Source organism: Chelmon rostratus, chromosome 14, assembly GCF_017976325.1.
Source record: "Chelmon rostratus isolate fCheRos1 chromosome 14, fCheRos1.pri, whole genome shotgun sequence".
NCBI classification, from domain to species: domain Eukaryota; kingdom Metazoa; phylum Chordata; class Actinopteri; order Chaetodontiformes; family Chaetodontidae; genus Chelmon; species Chelmon rostratus.
In genome coordinates, this window is record NC_055671.1 from 25867301 (window position 1) to 25886582 (window position 19282).

The 19282-nt window shown below is 47.0% G+C and overlaps 3 protein-coding genes across 6 annotated transcripts in view; 2 read left to right on the forward strand and 1 right to left on the reverse strand.

The window, feature by feature from the left end:
• ppm1e (protein phosphatase, Mg2+/Mn2+ dependent, 1E) overlaps nt 1–2613 on the reverse strand; it is a 31527-nt gene extending 28914 nt beyond the window's left edge. Inside the window, exons 1-2 of the mRNA XM_041952858.1 lie at nt 2532–2613; nt 2267–2460 (exon numbers count right to left, since the gene is read on the reverse strand). Of these exons, the coding sequence (XP_041808792.1) occupies nt 2267–2451 (185 nt within the window). The 5' untranslated portion in view covers nt 2452–2460; nt 2532–2613. The remainder of the gene's footprint in view (nt 1–2266; nt 2461–2531) is intronic.
• Nucleotides 2614–5873: 3260 nt separating this feature from the next.
• smg8 (SMG8 nonsense mediated mRNA decay factor) lies at nt 5874–14899 on the forward strand. 3 transcript variants are annotated; one of them, XM_041952179.1, is made up of 8 exons: nt 5874–6498; nt 7631–8534; nt 8779–8924; nt 9452–10336; nt 11435–12922; nt 13227–13323; nt 13466–13523; nt 14767–14899. In XM_041952179.1, the coding sequence occupies exons 1-5, from the start codon at nt 5875–5877 to the stop codon at nt 11645–11647; spliced, it is 2772 nt and encodes a 923-aa protein (XP_041808113.1). In that variant the 5' UTR covers nt 5874; the 3' UTR covers nt 11648–12922; nt 13227–13323; nt 13466–13523; nt 14767–14899. The 3 variants fall into 3 exon arrangements, with proteins under 3 accessions (XP_041808113.1, XP_041808112.1, XP_041808111.1); XM_041952178.1 differs by having other exon boundaries at nt 13227–13309; XM_041952177.1 differs by lacking the exon at nt 13466–13523 and having other exon boundaries at nt 13227–13309; nt 14767–14898.
• kcnj15 (potassium inwardly rectifying channel subfamily J member 15) lies at nt 14772–18729 on the forward strand. 2 transcript variants are annotated; one of them, XM_041952183.1, is made up of 2 exons: nt 14772–14909; nt 17364–18729. In XM_041952183.1, the coding sequence occupies exon 2, from the start codon at nt 17404–17406 to the stop codon at nt 18424–18426; it is 1023 nt and encodes a 340-aa protein (XP_041808117.1). In that variant the 5' UTR covers nt 14772–14909; nt 17364–17403; the 3' UTR covers nt 18427–18729. The 2 variants fall into 2 exon arrangements, with proteins under 2 accessions (XP_041808117.1, XP_041808118.1); XM_041952184.1 differs by having other exon boundaries at nt 17367–18729.
• The last annotated feature ends 553 nt before the right edge of the window (nt 18730–19282 follow it).

Consider the following 19282-nt stretch of genomic DNA (forward strand, 5'->3'; position numbering starts at 1 on the left):
TTTGGAGAGCTGGCCTCTAAAACATGACAACAGCCAGGCGTCATGTGGTCACATGTCGGCGCTTTGTTTCAGCTTTGTTCAGCATCAGAAGGCTTGTAGTTGTCAGGACGCCCAGAGAGCTGTTAAAACTATTTTTGATTTTTTCCAGCGGGGAAACAAGAACTCAGATACTTTAATTACAGTAAAAGAGGAAAACATACTTCGAGTGAAGTACTGTCCTCCGTTCATGAGGTGTTTTATCTTGATGTTGTTAGTGAATTATTATGATTGATGCATTAACATGTTATAGCAGCTCATTTAACAGCTTTCATCTCTAACATATTTACTTTAATATATTTTATATCGTCGGGACTCCAGATTCCAAATCCTTGTCAGGTGCTGGACTTTGTGCTGTCCTCCATCAGTCCACAGAGAGAGACAGCAGGTGGTGAGGGGGGGGGGGGGGCACTCGCACTCCGCCAGCTGACAGCTTAAACAAATTTCCAAGTCAGAGTGAAGTCACACTTCACTACGCGAGTGGGAGGAAGACTCAGTCTGAGCTGCGAGTGCGGCGCTGCAGGCAGCTCACGTCAGGCGCAGGTTTAGCCCTGCTCCCGGTCTTCAGGCGGAAGCCGTTCCACCGTCTGCTTTGCTTAATTCCTCAGCAAATAAAGAAGTGTTGTGGTTACGGCGTGGTTGCCAGGTTTGGTGCTGTCGTGTGTCTGCAGCCACAGAAACACTGAGCTCTTTAGTGTTTGTCAGGAAACAGCAGCACTGACATATTTACATTTTATTTGTGTTTATGTTAATGAGGTGCTGCTTTTAAACTTCAGACCGAGCCAGGCTAGCTGTCCCCCCCCGCCTTCATGCTAAGCTAAGCTAACCACGTCCTGACTCAGTCTCCTTCCTGAACACAGCACAGATGGAGCACGTTTCCCAAAATATCGAGCGACTCCTTCAAGCTGAGCACCTCCTCACCTGATATTCAACAACCACACCTCCCAGTCTGAGACACACGCCATCTGAAAGTCACGCCACATACACCGAAGGAAGATCTGCATTTACAAATCAAATCTACGAGTCCATCATCAGTGAACTGCATGCTGTCAGCTCCGAGCTGGGGGGGGGGGGGCAGGCTGCTGACTGCTGAATGCTCAGTGACCTCATATTCACCAACCAATCACGCCTGGACGTCGTGACGAAGACGACAGGGGTGTGTAGTTCACTACAGGTGTGCAGCTCAGCGGAAACACCTGACAGCTCTGCTGGCTGCACGTGATCCATCCCGCCAACATCTGCCCTCCCCCCGCCGCTGGAGAGCATCCCGAGACGCATCCTGGCCTACAGGCTGCAAACTGGACGCTAAAAGCCGTTTCTGAGGCGTGGTGCAGGCAGTGGCCCCCCTGCCACTCGGTGCCCTACATGAGTCCTTCCACCCTCTTCCTTCCCAGCACAGTTTCTGCACCTATTTTGGATTCAAAACCAGGCCAGCAGCAGAGCTGGGGGGCAGAGCCGCTCAGCCCGGCTCATCACACAGACACCTGATCCGGAGGTTCATCCGCTGGATGTTTCTCTCCTCTGTTCACGCGCGTCTTGAACCAGAATACACTGAGCTTCTGAGGTGCACGTGCGTGCAAAGAGCAGCTTTCACTGATCCCCGTTTTTCCAGAAAGCAGCGTTTGAGTCTGTCCCGGATTTTAAAGTGTTCCGAACAGTCTAACGATTGAGGCTAATAACGTAACCGGTGGGGCTATTTTTAGCCTGCACGAAGACGCGCTCAGCAGTGATGGCGACGGCTTCCTCCCCCCTCCTACACCGTGATGACGTCGTGCTGTTACGCAAATCCAGGGGTTCACCTTTTGTAGACCTCCAACACTGTCAAAAAAAAACCCTCCGGCATTGCAGCGCGGGCGTGAATCTGTGGCGTGAAACATGCGGCAGAGCGCAGACATGAGAGCGGCACAGGACGCGGCGCGGCGCGGCGGCTCTGCCGCTCCGGCCCCGCTTCACTTCGCTCCGGGGACACTTGTCTAAACTTGGTGCTGGACACACCCAGAGTGACAGCAGGTCGCTGGCATCCTGCGAGCATCCCGGCTTATCTGATGTGGACAGCCGGGGTCGCAGCCCGCTCTGCCCCGCTCAGCCCCGCACAGACCCGCTCAGCCCCGCACAGACCCGCTCAGACCCGCACATTACACTGACGGTCAAAACACGCACATTTAACTTCATTTTATACTCGGATGGTAAACACAGGCAGAAACAATATGACACAAAGTGGACACTTAACTATTTGTAGAGGTGCTGGAGACACAGGTCGAGGCATTCCCCCTCCACCTCGTCCTCAGTCACCAGGTCCGACAAGGGGCGCATCGGCACCGGGTCGCTCTCCTGCAGAGGCGTTCTCATCTCCCGGAGAAAGAGCTCCAGGAACCGTCGGAAGGTTTTCTCCTCTGCTGTACAGCCGGCCATCATTTCTCATTCCTGGACAGACAGAGACAGCTCCGCGCGTCAGAACATGAACTTGCCGGGAAGAGAAGAGTCAGAACACTAACCGGACTAGTTGGGCTGTCAGTGCGCTGCCAGACTACCTGACTGAAGGTGTAGCACCGGAGGAGCAGAGCCGTGGACTGCCGGTGTGTCTGGAAACAGCGGACCGGGCTGGATGAGTGGCACCGCGGCGGCTACGGTTCTACTACTGGACTGTCAGGATCTGGATTGAGCCCCCATTCAGAGCGGAGCGGGAGCGCGCGTCGCGTTATCAGGGATTTCGGATGATCAGAGGGCGGTGACGTCAGAGAGGACGCAGCGGTGTACAGATAGTCGTGAGCGCGCGCGCAGCGATGACGCCTGAGCCCTTTTTGTTAGACGTGATGAAGGTGGTTTGTTTCCTGCTGTCTGCAGAAAACCTGCTTTTTATCATCTGAGAACACGTCACACTCACTAAACAGCGTTATATAAAGACCACTCACACACACACACACACACACACACACAGAATGTAACTGAGTACATTTACTCAAGTACTGGACTCAAGTACACATTCAAGGTACTTGTACTTCACTTGAGTATTTCCATTTTTTTAACTTTATAATTCCACTGCACTAGATCTCAGAGGTTACTCCATTACATTTGTCTGACAATTTTAGTTACTCTTCAGATTCCTTTCTGTCCAGTGGAAAGCTCGTATCTCCAGATGTGTTGCTGTTGAATTTGTGTGATAAACTGAAGGATGAAGTTTTCCTTCATGTCTTGAGAAAATTCTCGTCCTTCTTCAGCTAAATAAACTGTTTAAAAGGCTCTTGGATCAGCTGAAAATGCATCGTCACAAAGCTGAAAACAGGCTGTTTTTCTGAGATACGAGGTTCTCACAGGACAGACAGGCTACATGCAGCAGTAATATTAATCCACAAACATCAGATATAATAAAAAAAACATTTTACTGCAACATCAACACTTGAAGTACATTCAGTTAATCGTCTGCTGAACCTTTTTCTCCTACTTTGTCTTTGATTTTTGAATCAACACCCGACAAACAGTATGTCCATTATTATTTTACTATTTCTTACATTACACAGTCATATATAATCTCCTGCTGACATCGTTTTGTTCATATAGTAAAAAGGATTTCTCTAGATTCTGTGTCTCTCATCACATTTTGACTAGAACTGAATCTAATCAGTGATATCTACAGTTCAGCCTGTCCTGTCCAAAATGTGGATTCCAGTTATTTCAGTTTAAATTATGACCTGATAAATGTCAAATTAAATTGATTAAATGTGGTTTTGACCTGTCAGAATTTCAATGAGACATATGGTAAACTTAATTCCTAAAACATATATAAAACTTTTGTGGGACCTCAGATTCCTCATAATTCTGCTGTAGGTGTCTGAAACTGGAGTGATGACACCGTCAGTGTGGTAAGCATCCAGTTATATTCTGGATTTTGATAAACCAGTATTCTTCAGTGCAGCAGGGAGGTATACAGCGTGCAGTACTGTCAGTGGTCATGTGACCTGTCTCAAAGGCTTTTTGCTGCACTGTTCAAAGTCTTGAATAAATAATGAAGAGCACGACGCCTTGATTCGTCTTTCCAGAGGAAACAACGTGGGGGACATAGTTCAGTGGTCTGCTGTATTTTTGATTATTTCCCCTTTTGTCTGGTCACACGTCTGGAAAATATCTGGACATCTGTGCCGTCCTCCCTTCTGACACATACTTGTCTATTTCAGTCATTTTAAGTCCTCCATTGTTATGTCACTGTAACGTTTGACCTCCGCTGTGCAGAATGATGTCTGTGCAGTGTGTTGACACAATTAATAAATTGATAGAAAATAATTTCACAGAAATGTAGATAATTAATGAAACATTTAATTAATTCATCAAAGCTAAAAGCATTCATATCACTGTAAACTGAAGAGCTGTTGGCTGGATTAAACAAGATACTTGAAGATATAATTCAGACTCTCTGACTTTTCTTTTTCATTATTTTTTGACAATATATAAACAATTGATTGAAAAATTACATGACACATTAGATCATGAAAATAATCATAGCTGCAGCGCTAATTTGTATAACAGAGCTTTTGAAGGCTGTTTTTACACCGACCTTAAGACATGAACATATGTTTGATGTGGAAATGTGAAACCTGCAGCGCACACACCTGAGAAGGACTTTACAGTGAAGCAGGAGGCATCTTGTGTCCAGCAGTATTCATAGATTTGGGGTTTGTTGTTGTTGTTTTGTTTCAGGGAGGGAGAATAATTTAAAGAAACCTAAAAAACACGTCTGGACGGGATCTTTATCACAACAGTCTGCAGGTCTATGTGCCCAGAACAGATCCTGTTACTATATTATGTGTGTGTACTTCAAGTTGAACATGGAGCTTTTGGAAGTGACTCTGTCCTGATTCCCTCAGTTCTTCTCATATAACCTTGTTTTTATTTTTTGTTGGCAAACTAAACTGTGCAATACTTCAAGAACTGTCTGTTCATTGTATAAGGAGGCATCTGGGTGTTAGGACCCAAAGTGTTCTAGATAGATAGATAGATAGATACTTTATTCATCTCCAAGGAGAAATTTGCAGAATTACAGACCACATGCAATTTCTAGTTGTAATATAAATAAATAAGCAAGATAAAATACAGAATAAAATCATGAAATTGTTAAATTTTGGCTGCATCCTCACTCAGAACAACAGCAACATGTTTCCATTAGTAATCTGATTTTCTGGAGTGGCTTGAGACCCCAGAGTCCACCTGCAGCCCCTGATCACCAGAAGCACAAGTCTACTGATGATAGTAAATGAGTAAATGCACTCTGCTGCTGCTAGACACAAACCAATGAGCTTCTAAGATGCTGCGGTATCTGGTGGATTCAGTGCAACACCAGTAAAACAAACAAAAAACACAGTACCTAAAATAAATAGTTTATTCAGATTAAATTCAAGAGAATTTTTTTATGATAACTTTCCAACAGTATATAAAATAATAACACTTAGCTCCACCATGACAACTGCAACAGTAAAATGACATTACACACGAGTGTATCACAGTAACAATAATAATTAAATAGAACAAATATAATAGTATAACTCTTGCAGAGGCCCTTTCTGCATTGAGTAGATCTAGTTTTATTTTTGATGCTTCTGCTACAATTTGATGACAATAATAACTTTACTTAATGCAGGACTTGTAATCGAGTATTTTCACAATGTGTACCTGTTACTTTTACTGAGGTAAATAACCTTCCACCATTGGATGAACTGGAAAAGCGCGCGTCAGCAACAAGCGGAACAGTAAAGCAACTGTTACATCTACTCGGACATTTTAGTTTACGGATCCGGAAATACACCCGGAAGTGGGTGCGTCGTTGTTTTTCTACCCCCGATCGTCAACATGAAGGAAGCGAACATGTCTTTCCCGGTGAGCGTGGGGGCTCTGCTTCAGGCGGACCTGCAGGAGGACGCTGCTCAGCGGGACGACGGCCTGTGTGTCGTCGGTATCTTCGGTAAAGGTAACATGCAGTCCGCGCCGCACAAAGAGTCGCTCATCAACACTCTGGCCGACAAACACATCTTCTCGCTGTTCGGCGGAGCGGAGGACGACGGCACGGCGGACAGCCACATCCAGGCTTTCTACAACCAGGAGAGCCGGGTGCTGTACCTGCTGCTGTCCTCCGTCTACGACAGCCGGCAGCTGCTGCGGGCCTGCCAGTCTCTGAGCGCCGGCACCGGCCACTCCGACGCCCACGACTTCTGGAAAGGCCTGGAGAGACAGCACTGCCTCCACCTGCTCTACCTGTTCTCCGTGTGCCACGTCCTCCTGCTCGTGCACCCGAATCAGACCTTCGATGTGGCCTACGACCGGCTCTTCAGAGCCCTGGACGCCCTGCGACAGAAGGTCCTGCCTCTGATCCGAGCCGCCATCAAAGACTGTCCGGTGTCCAAAGAGTGGAAGGTGAACTGTCGGCCGTGTCCTCCGCGCCTGCTCTTCGTCTTCCAGATGAGCGGCTCCCTGAAGGTCTTCATGTTTTTTCAATGATAAGAAACCCAAACCCCACAGGTGCACAGGTGTTCACTCAGAAGGGCCTCGAGCCGGTGATTGATCATGGTGTCAAATCTTTGTACTGATGTTATTTCAGACTTATGATCAAACCATCACAGATCAGCTGACACAGCAAACTGGAGCTCAAACCATCAGATTTTTAAGCAAAAAATAACAAAAGTTCTCTGGTTTCAGCTTCTCTAATGTGAATATTTACAATTTGTCTGGTAATAAACTGAATTTTTCGACTTTTGGACCAAACAAGCAATTTAAGGCTTTAAAGGTTATAAAATCTTAAATATAATTTACATAAATCTTTATGTTTCCTCTTGCCTTTCGTAGACAATAACATGGCACTACTGTAAGTTACAGTAACATCCCATCATGGAAAGTGTCAGTTACAACAAAGGCTTAATTAGATGAATTATTTTTCCCTCGTTCATCCATCCATCGTTCTGAAGCCTCTTACCTGAGTTCAGGTCACGTTAATTTAATGAATTATATCAGTAGGAATTAGTGTCATATACAGTGCTGTGACTACTGACAAAAATGTCATATAAGACATAATTCTAGGTTATATCACCACTACTAGTTTTCTTCAGCTGGCAGGATCATGAAAAACATATTAAACTGGATTGAAAGTGGTTTTAAAAAGCTCTTTGAACCCTGATATAGACCACATGATGAGTCAGAGACCTGAAAACATATCAGCAGGTTGTTTGATGAGAGAAATGATGAAACGTGTGTCAGGTGATATTCTCCTGTTGGAACTCTGGATGGACTCTGGGACTAAATATCTGGCAGGTAATTGGACGTGTTGGTGATTAACACGTGATTAACCTGAACCTGGTTGTAGTGAGACATTGTTGTAATAATTAAAAAGAAAATAACGAGAGGGAACAAAGCCGGAGACTGAATGAAACTGCAACCTGCAGAGACATGAGGTTTTTATCAGTCTTCTCATCTAACTGTCTGCAGGAAAGTGAACAAGCATATTTCCCAGAATGCCATCCTGTTCCTTCACACGACGGCCCTGAACACATGAAGTGCACACTGTGGTGAGGCGAGCTGTAAAAACTCTGACGCCTCTTCTGTTGTTTTTCCAAAGGTCTCTGCGAACGGCTCAGAGTCTGGAGGAAACCCCGACAAACCCAAGAAGCACTCCCCCCGCCGGAGGCTGCAGCACGCCCTGGAGGACCAAATTTATCGCATCTTCCGTAAAAGCAGAGTCCTGACCAACCAAAGCAGCAACTGCCTGTTCACTGTGCCGGCGAACCAGGCCTTTGTGTACGTGATTCCAGCAGCGGAGGAGGACCCGGTGGGCGCTTTGCTCGGCCAACTGCGGTCCAACTGCATCTTGTGTGAACAAGACTCCGCCACGTCGGCGTCAGGGCCGAGGCGCTACCAGCAGATGAGACGTTCGGCTCGGCAGGCCGGCTTCGCGGGGGACTCGGGCGGTTTGTCGATGGGCGGCCAGCTGGTGGACTGCAGCTTGAAGGAATTCCTCTGGCAGCACGTAGAACTGGTGCTGACCAAGAAAGGCTTTGACGACAGCGTCGGCCGCAACCCGCAGCCTTCTCACTTTGAGCTGCCCACCTACTCCAAATGGGTCCAGGTCGCCTCCAGGCTCCACCAAGTCCTGATTAGCAGCACAGAAGAAGAAATAGCCGAGCTAGCCACCAAAGTGCAAGGCCAGCTGAAGGTCTTGGAGGGTTTTCTCGAAGCTGACACGAAGTTCTCTGAGAACCGGTGCCAGAAAGCTCTGCCGCTGGCTCACAGCGCCTACCAGTCCAACCTCCCCCACAACTACACCACGACGGTGCACAAGAACCAGCTGGCTCAGGCTCTGCGGGTGTACAGCCAGCACGCCCGCGGCGTTGCTTTCCAGCGCTACGCTCTGCAGCTTCACGAGGACTGCTACAAGTTCTGGAGTAACGGCCACCAACTGTGTGAGGAGCGAAGCCTGACGGACCAACACTGCGTTCACAAGTTCCACCTGCTGCCTCAGCCAGGTGAGCGGACAGAAACCTGCACAGGTGTATAACACAGTGACTCCCTGCACACTGGAGTCTTCCACGTAGTTCATGTTAACAGTGAACGTCTCAGTGGATCATCAGGAAAAAACATTTTCATTCATTGAGGAGAAAAATGTGAATGTGTTGATGTGCGTGTGTGTTTCTGCATGGCTGTATCATGTTTACAGATATTCAAAAGGATTCAGTGTAAAATCAATAATTCTGCCGTTTATTTCTGAAGGAGAGAAACCAGACATGGACCGCAACCCACCCATCCTGAACCACAACAGCAGGGGGCGCTCCACCAGCTCCTGTAACTGCGGCAGGAAACAGGCTCCCCGCGAGGATCCGTTCGACATCCAGGCCGCCAACTGTGACTTCTACCAGGTCAGAGTTCACTCTCGTCTCATTGACAGCAGCAGACGCAGATCAGAGCTTCTCTTACTGTGCTTCCTGGAGTTAGCACCTGGCAGTCCACCTGTACGGAGGTGTACTTCCTCTTGATGAAGGGGTTTCTGGAGGTGGTGCTAGAAGCTTCCTGTTGTCTCACACAGGCTTCGTTTAAAATGCCAACACAGTTTGGTCCAATGATAGCAGTTCACTCGGCTTTGCATGGCGCCCTGCAGACACAGGACGATAAGAGCAAAGCAACAACCCAACAGCTAAAGGGTAAAAAAAAACAAAACAAGTTTTAAAGCTGCATTATTAGTGTTACGTGTGTCTGCTGTTTGCTGCTCAGCAGGAAGTGATCGGAGGCTTCTCTGAAAACCATGTGATGAGAGTGAAGCAGAGCGGTGAAGTCGTGTCCGACAGATAAAACATGACCTGAAAGACTCGATAACGCTGCTGAAGCTGAGAGGAGCTGCAGGTTCCGATGTTCAGATGTTCTTCTCTGTCTGTCTCTTCCTGAACAGATGCTGGAGGAGAAATGCTGCGGGAAGCTGGACAGGATCGAGTTTCCGGTGTTCCAGCCCAGCACTCCCGATCCAGCACCAGCCTGCAACCAAGCTCAGCGACTCCCGTGCGAGGCCTCCGGGTCCGGCGAGGCCGAGAGGCTGAAGGAGCCGAGCGCGGCCCAGAGCCACACGCCGGCAGACACCAGCCTGAGTCTGGCTCTCAGTCTGGGCCAGTCCACGGACAGCCTGGGGCCCTACGGGGACGGAGATGGAGCCGAAGCCCAAGTCCAGCAAAAGAGGCCGAGCCTCGTTGACCGGCAGCCCTCCACCGTGGAGTACCTCCCGGGTATGATGCACTCCGGCTGCCCCAAAGGCCTCCTGCCCAAGTTCTCCAGCTGGTCGCTGGTCAAACTGGGTCCAGCCAAGTCCTACAACTGCCACACGGGTCTGGAACAGCCGGGCTTCCTGCCCGGCTCTTCCTTCCTCTTGCCGTGGGACCTGGTGATTCGCTCTCGGTCAGAGGAGGACGCGGGACTGACAGAGCCTTTGGACGGGGGCGCCTCCTCGTGGCCCGCTCCCAACAAGACACTGGTGGGAAAGCGAGGGAGCACCGGAGGGCTCGGTCGCAGTCGCAGGAGGGACGACATGGCTCGGGTCTTCGTGGGCTTTGAGTATGAAGACAGCAGGGGGAGACGCTTCATCAGCTGCGGGCCTGATAAAATAGTGAAGGTTCTGGGTCCAGGGGGCGCCAAAGATCCCGCCACCAGGGTGCTGAACACGGACATGCCGCTGTACATCCCCTCGCCTTCGCAGGGCCGCAGCCTGAAGCCGCACTTCGCCCAGCTGGCTCGCCTTTACGTCGTGGTGCCTGACGCTCCGCTGGAGGTCACCCTCAACCCTCAGGTAAACCGCCGAGTCCGCCCCCCCCCCGGAAACCCTGCTGCCAAGTGCTTACTGTATATAACCTTTATTTACAAATTAAGAAAGAAAGGCCTTCTTTTACACGTTTACATCATAAAATGAATAAAAAGCAATAAAAGATTGCAGGAATGGAAGAAGCTCCATTTAAAACTCGAGCTTTCAGGCTGTGTGATGTTATGAAGGCCTGGATGGAGATGAGCTGTCAAACCTGGTGGGAACATCCATCTTTAGTGTGAAGTGCTACTTTCTCCTCTCTCCAAATATCACAGCTGAGTCAAACTGTGAACTTTCTGAACACTCCTCCAGCTCTCCTCCAGAGATGTTGGCTCAGGTCTGGAATCTAAACACAGAAACGACGCCGTCGCCTCGTTTTATCACTAGAACCGTCACATTTTCTGGAAGCTGCGAGTTGTTTACTGTCACCAAAAACAAAGAAGTGGCACATTTCAGATTTAGGTGTTAAAGCAGTCAGATTTATAGCTCGTCTTACAACCAAATCTGCTGCTTCATCCTTGATACACATCTGAAGGAAGCCGGACTCAAACTGTGGAAGCTTCACAGCTGCAGGACAGAAGTATGATCAGACAAAGACGGGCCCCTGCGGCTGCTGCATGATATCTGTGGCATCATTAGATTGTTAGTGGAGCTCGTTTTCACTATTTGCACTACAGCTAGTTTAGTCCTGTGGTGTCTAACCAAGGCATCTGGCCCCTCTAAAGGGTCACGAGACCACTCTGAGGGGTCAGCAGATGATTAATGGGATGTACACATTTGTTTTTTTGAGCAACATTAGATCATTTTACCTTTTGAGGCCATAAAAGAACCATCAGGACAAAGATGTCTGATGTTCAGCATCAGTGATCAGTGCTAGCTGCTAACGGCTAATTCAGCGGCTAATTCAGTTTATCAAGATGTAAACAAATAAAGGCTAAACGAGCGGCGCTCAGGTTTTAGCTCATAGCTAGCTCGCTGTGTGTCTGAAGCTCTGTGAGTTCAGGCCGATGATTCAGGTTCTGCTCGATGAATCTTTAGTCGTATTAAAGAATGAACGAGTCGTTTTCATGTCTGACGTGTTTCCAGGTGCAGCCTGGTCCTCCTCCCTGTCCAGTCTTCCATCCAGAGCAGACGGACGTGACGCTGCCTCCTGATGGTCTCTGGGTGCTGCGGTTCCCTTATTCCTACCTAACGGATCGCGGCCCCTGTTACCCCCCCAAAGAGAACCAGCCGCTCAACAACTACAAGGTGCTGCGGGGGATCCTGAAGGCCACCACTGCTAACCCTCCACCGCAGTGAACCATGAACAGCATGAAGGCCGTCACCTTCCTGGACCTGGTCTTATTTATGAACCCCTCCTGATGAGGCTCAGGAGATTTTGTTTGTTTGACCCCCAGACCTCATCAGACCTCATTAGACCTCATCAGACCTCATCAGGCCACGATTTGATCCATGTCAAGGGTGTTAGGAACTGCTGGATAGATTTCCATGAGACGTGCTTCAGATATTCAGTGTTGATTTCCATCGATGTAGATCTTTGATTTAGCCCAGTTACTGAACTCGTTCGTGCTCCTCAGAGGAAGAACCCGTCCAGACCCTCAGCGTCACACTCTGAGCTCTGACAACAGTCGGGTCAGCAGTGAAGCATCGGAGCCTCCAGCAGCTGTTAGCAGAGCTTAAATCTGCTGATTCTTCATAACAGCTTCAGAGCCCCCAACACACACACACACACACACACACACACACACACTCCTGATGTCAGATTGTGTAACTTTCCGAAACCAACAATCCGACATTCACACCCGCTTCACGCCGTGATTGGCCAGCTGTGCGGAGGCGAGAAAACAAGCAGGATGTGAACTTCCTGTCCGCGCTGAGCGTCGTCCAGCAGAGACTGTCTGGAAATGTGTGCTGATCATTTACTTTGAGTCCCATAACAAGCTTTTCTGAACATTTCTGTTTAATAAATGCTCTGTGACACGCTATAATGCAGTTGTAAGCAGATAGTGTTTGTTAGTGTGTTTTTCACCTGTGGGAAGGTGGAGGCTGCTGCATTTACAGATAATTAATGGTAATATAATGAAACACAGTTGTAATGAAATAGAAATTGTCTTCATAGGAGAAGTTATGTCGGCTGACAAATAACGTACAAGAACAAAAGCACAACAAATACCTTTATATTTGCATACAATGACATCATAGTGTGTTATAAACCTTTAATTAAACGTTTGTTGCCTGTATTCTGCTTCATGTGTGGTGTCACACACAGATCCACTGATACAGACGATGATCAGCTAGTGGAACGATCGCGTTCTCCTGTAAATAAAAACGACTTGTTCTTTGTCAGAGGTGATCACTTGTAAAGCTGTGGGGGCTTCCTGTTTATCACTGATGTCGAGGTGAACACTAAAGTGAGCGAAGTGCAAAACTTCTCACTGAGACTGATGCAAAACCTGCAGGTTCATTTCACCCCAGCTGCATTATACTGTTTGTCCACTAGAGGGCGTCGGCCTCCTTCTTGAGCACAACACCTCATCATCCTCCGGAGGGGGCAGATGATCCCTTTAAAAGAAGGTAAACTGGATTTCTTTATTCCCCAGAACATGTTCAGGTATCGAACCACAGATGTCATGTTTGTCACTTCTGCTGCTTCCTTCAGTGTTTCTTTATCCCCTCTGACTTCCTGCCAAAGTTTGGATTGAATTAGAGTTTCTAATTCAGTTCTACTTAATCTTCAATAATTTGGTGTAATGAACTAAAACCCCCTCCAGTACTTCACACCTGGCTGCTTTAAACACAACTGAAAGGTAACAATTTGAGTTGATATGAAATATTTGTGATAATTACACAAAAAGCTGCTGTCGTGTGTTTTTTACAGAACTTTCTCCTTGACCAACAGAAGTGTAAAAAACATGGAGGCCAGAATGAGGTCAGCTGACTGCAGAGCTCTACTGTCCAATGGTAAAGTCAGCCAGGTGTCGTGCAGTATGTTTCAGCCTGTGTGTCTCCACAGCAGCCCCTGATCATCAGCACTGATATAATAACCACCAATGAACAATCATCAATCGTTTTCATATTGAACCTTGATTTCTGACGCCTTCACTGACTTTTCTACAGGTGTGGTTCTCTGCAGGTGTGTTGCAGTCGATGTATAGTCCAGATGCAGCTTCATCAGGTGCAGGTCAACAGGCTGAGGTCGCTTCACTGCTGCAGACAGATCAGTGTGTGAAGTGTGTGTGTGTGTGTGTTCTGTCTCCAGAGAACAAGGAGATCAATTAGTGACCTCATACCTTATCAACACACACACACACACACACACACACACACACACTTCAGGAATGTGGGTAATACCAATAAGGTTAATTACAAAGCTAAGGAGTGTCACTCCGGGTACAGGTGAACGACAGCTGGTCAGGATTTAAAGAAACATTCACTGTGATGGTTGCTCATTGTGTCACTTCAACACTCAAACTGACACTTCAGCTTCGTTCATTGCTCGAACACTTTTTTATTCACACTGTTCAGTTTGAAACGTGTTTAAGTCCACCGACACTTCGACTGAATTCAGCTGTTACCTTCATCCGACCTTTCAGAGCGCTCCCACTTCAGTCGACACTTCAACTCCTTTTACTGCTTCAAATTCCACTTTAACTGTCATTATCTTTCAGTTTGTACATTTTATCTGACGCTGTCTTGTCACTTCTTTCTTCTTTTATTGCTCACGCTTCGACTCCTTTCAGTGCTTAAACTTCAGCTGACTCACTCAGCACTTAAACCTAGACTGAGACCTCAACTGCTTTCACTGGTTGCACATCGTAAAAAAAATATATATTTTCAATTGTAATTTAGCTCATTTAAAAGAGTAAAAATAAAATGTTTCGTAGTTATATGACGGGGACAAATGAAGTGATTTACTTCAAGTGACACTTCAGCTGATGTGCCTTCAGTGTGTTGGTTTTATCTGACACCAACCTCTCTTCAACTCCTTTCAGTGTTTCAGCTCATCTGACTCTTTAGTTTCACTCAGCTCTTACTTAAACTGAAACATAAATGTCATTCAGCACTTAAACCCAAACTGAGACCACATCAACTTCTTTCAGTCTTTCACTTCAGCTTCAGCTCTTGCTGCCAAACAAAGCTGCAAAGACTCGTCGTGTCGAACGCTGAAACTGAAAATGATCCGTTTCTACTTTTTGTTTCTAGTTCAGACTAGCATTTATTTACTGGACCAACAGGTCACGATGCCCTTCAGAGCGCTGCCCACAGCCGAAGCAGTAAATGTGGGTGTGTGTGTGAAGCAACAACAACCATAAAAGCTGTTCCCACCTGTGGACAGGTGGAGGAGGCGGAGGGATAAAAGCCGGCCCACTCGCAGATCGCAGTTTACAGCTCTGCTTTGTGTCTCACGTCTGTTCCAGCCTGAATACGACTGTGCCAAAGTTCATCCTCACAATAGAAGAAAGAAGACACTGAACAGGACGTCCTGCCGCAGCTTCGTCTTACAGATTGAGTTTGACCTGAAACAGGTGAAAAACACACCTGAGACTCCAGCGGGCGAGACGTGAGTATCAAACACTGTCGTGTTTTTCAGGGAATCAGTGATTATTGAAGGTTACAGTAATGGTTCACCACCAGGTTAACTTTCAACTTTATTTAAACCAGGAAAGAAGCAGAGCTGTGTGAGAGCGGTACGCTCTGTACGCTCTGATGTTTACTGCACGTTACACTCTGTGAAGTATTTTATTCTTCTAATATCTCGTTTTATTGTGTTGAATCTGATGTACCTCCGTCCCCTTCAGAGGACAAATACTGCTCAACTTTAAAGGAGCAAACCAACGTTTTGGCTTGTTTTAACCTCGAGGGAATAGCAGTACATATACACAGTACATGTACACAGTACATACACACAGTACATGTACACAGCACATACACACAGTACATATACACAGTACATGTACACAGTACATGTACACAGCACATACACACAGTACATACACACAGTACCTATACACTGTACATACACACAGTACATATACTCAGTACATACACACAGTACATACACACAGTACATACACACAGAACATACAGTATACACAGTACATACACACAGAACATGTACACAGAACATACACACAGTACATACAGTATACACAGAACATACACACAGTACATGTACACAGAACATACACACAGTACATATACACAGTACATGTACACAGTACATACACACAGTACATGTACACAGCACATACACACAGTACATGTACACAGTACATGTACACAGTACATATACACAGAACATACACAGTACATGTACACAGTACATATACACAGTACATACACACAGTACATACACACAGTACCTATACACTGTACATACACACAGTACATATACTCAGTACATACACACAGTACATACACACAGTACATACACGCAGTACATACACACAGCACATACACACAGTACATATACTCAGTACATATACACAGAACATACAGTATACACAGAACATACACACAGTACATGTACACAGAACATACACACAGAACATATACACAGTACATGCATGCAGTACACAGTACATGTACACAGAACATACACACAGTACATGTACACAGAACATACACACAGAACATATACACAGTACATGCATGCCGTACACAGTACATATACACAGAACATACACACAGTACATGTACAGAGTACATACACACAGTACATATACACTGTACATACACACAGTACATACAGTATACACAGAACATACACACAGTACATGCACACAGTACATATACACTGTACATATACACAGTACATATACACAGTACATACATGCAGTACACAGTACATATACACAGAACATACACACAGTACATGTACACAGTACATATGCACTGTACATACACACAGTACATACACACAGTACCTATACACTGTACATACACACAGTACATATACTCAGTACATACACACAGTACATACACGCAATACATATACACAGTACATACACACAGTACATACACACAGCACATACACACAGTACATACACACAGTACATGTACACAGTACATACACACCGTACATATACACTGTACATACACACAGTACCTATACACTGTACATACACACAGTACATATACTCAGTACATACACACAGCACATATACACAGTACATATACACAGTACATACACACAGTACCTATACACTGTACATACACACAGTACATATACTCAGGACATACACGCAGTACATACACGCAGTACATATACACAGTACATACACACAGTACATACACGCAGTACATACACGCAGTACATACACACAGAACATACACGCAGTACATACATGCAGTACATACACACAGTACATACACGCAGAACATACACGCAGTACATGTACACAGTACATACACACAGAACATACACACAGTACATATACACAGTACATATACACAGTACATACACGCAGCACTGTACTGAAGCACAGTTTTGGGGAGCTGGTACTTTACTGAGGTATTTATATCAGAATTAGGACTAAATGTAAGTTTTTAAAATGATCATTGTTTATTTAAGGGAGAGCTGTTGAAACTAGATTTTATTTTGAAAATTTGACAGGAAACAGGGTCCAGAGTGAAGTAAAAACTGCAGTAGAAGTTAGAAGTAGAAGACTTTAACTTGTGATGGAGAACTCGTCCGTTCTGGTGCTGCAGCTTTTAGGATGTGAGAAAAATTTGCTGTCATGCTGAGGTTTAGACGTGAAGATTGAGGCCGCTCTCGTGTCTGTACAGTAAATCCAATGCAAAGGCTCCTGAGAGCTCTGCTGGTTTCAAACCCTGCAGGTGTTGGTTCTATGTGTCCAGGTGGAGGCAGGTATCTCAAAAACTGGACCAATAAAACCAGACCTGCCTGCATGGATCAGTGGTACTGAAGGGAAAGAGAGCATGTGTTCGGTGTGAATGAGATGAATAAACTGCAGCTCAGATGTGAATCGTATCCTTGTCGCTCTTCTGTTAGCAGCGCCGTTCTCTCTCAGCGCTAACGGACCCAGAGAAACATGGCCGCCAGGAAGGCCGAGGTGCAGCGAAGGATCGTATCCAAAGACGGCCACAACAACGTGCGGATCGACAACGTGGAGGGCATGGTCAAACTCTACCTGCACGACATCTGGACCACCGTGGTGGACATGAAGTGGCGCTACAAGCTCACTCTGTTCGCCTCCACCTTCGTCATGACGTGGTTCATCTTCGGGGTCATCTTCTACTTCATCGGCATGGGCAACGGAGACTTCGAGGCTGCGCTGAACTCCAACCACACGCCCTGCGTGACGAACGTGCAGACCCTCACCGGAGCCTTCCTGTTCTCTCTGGAGTCCCAGACCACCATCGGATACGGTTTTCGTTACATCTCGGAGGAGTGTCCTCTGGCCATCTTCACTCTGGTGGCTCAGCTCGTCATCACCGGCCTGGCCGAGATCTTCGTCACCGGCGCCTTTCTGGCCAAACTGGCCCGGCCCAAGAAACGAGCGGAGACCATCAAGTTCAGCCAGTCGGCGGTAATCTGCCGGCGCCAAGGCAAGCTGTGTCTGATGGTGAGAGTGGCCAACATGAGGAAGAGCCTTCTGATCCAGTGCCAGCTAACGGGGAAGCTCTTCCACTCCAACGTGACGGAGGAAGGCGAGAAGACGCAAGTCCACCAGAGCTCTGTGGACTTCTACATGGACTCCAGCAGCGAGTGCCCGTTCCTCATCCTCCCGCTCACCTTCTACCACATCCTGGACGAGCGCAGCCCGCTGGCGGGGCTGACCGCGGAAAACCTTCGCACCCGTGAGTTTGAGCTGCTCGTCACCCTCAACGCCACCATGGAGTCGACGGCAGCCACGTGCCAGAGTCGCACCTCCTACGTCCCCCAGGAGATCCTCTGGGGCTACGAGTTCAAGCCGGTGCTGTTCAGCACCACCGGCGGCCGTTACGTGGCCGACTTCAACTTCTTTGACAAAGTTCAAGTGAGCAACGACGCGGCTTTCCTCAGTAACAACACAGAGAAGCTCAAACTGGAGGAGGGCTACAAGAAGGAGTAGAGGAGCGACTGTGATGCTCATCAGACCCGGACCAGGACGCTGGTTTGTGCCAGTCGGTGTATTCTCATTGTCCTGATTCAGACACTGTTTAAACATGTTCATGTGACATCATATAAAAATGATTTGCTCCTGATTTTATTAACAATGACTCACATGTTCCAGCAGACTGGAGGACACGAAAATCCATTTTCTCTGCACATTTGAATTATTAACTGAATCATCTCTGTTTTATTTTTGTTCTTAAAGGATAACTTTGGTTTTTTACAACCTGGACCTTATTTGTAGCATTAAATACGACCATTTACTCCCCCAGACAACTTTGGTGGCATTTGGAGTCGTTTTGAAGAAATTAGCCCCAGAGGAGCGGCGCGTATATCCCTATAATGCGAGTACTCGGGGCATCCATGCGCAGCCTCTATATAACCCATAATCTGCAGAAACTCGTTCATATTCCAATATTTAGTTCTGATATGCTGGTGCTATTCCCCTCTGAGCCCGTGGTGGCATGCTATCAACATCCGGCGTCTCTAGACAACTACCTTGTCATTACCAAACGCCGCGCACTGCGAGTAGCCAGCCACAACACGGCTGACTCTGCGGCGGTCGGCTACGAATACGCAATAACGAACCATAGCTGTGCCAAACTACAGCTAAACTAGCCGACCGCCGGCTCAGAGGGGAATAGCACCAGCATATCAGAACTAAATATTGGAATATGAACGAGTTTCTGCAGATTATGTGTTATATAGAGGCTGCGCATGGATGCCCCAAGTACTCGCATTATACGGATATACGCACCGCTCCTCTGGGGCTAATTTCTTCAAAACGACTCCAAATGCCACCAAAGTTGTCTGGG

Coding starts and splice junctions, on each gene's coding strand:
- smg8 (XM_041952179.1), top strand. CDS start 5,875: ATGAAGGAAGCGAACATGTCTTTCCCGGTGAGCGTGGGGGCTCTGCTT. Junction 8,535..8,778: donor CCACCTGCTGCCTCAGCCAG/GTGAGCGGACAG, acceptor TTATTTCTGAAG/GAGAGAAACCAGACATGGAC. Junction 8,925..9,451: donor CCAACTGTGACTTCTACCAG/GTCAGAGTTCAC, acceptor CTTCCTGAACAG/ATGCTGGAGGAGAAATGCTG.
- kcnj15 (XM_041952183.1), top strand. CDS start 17,404: ATGGCCGCCAGGAAGGCCGAGGTGCAGCGAAGGATCGTATCCAAAGAC.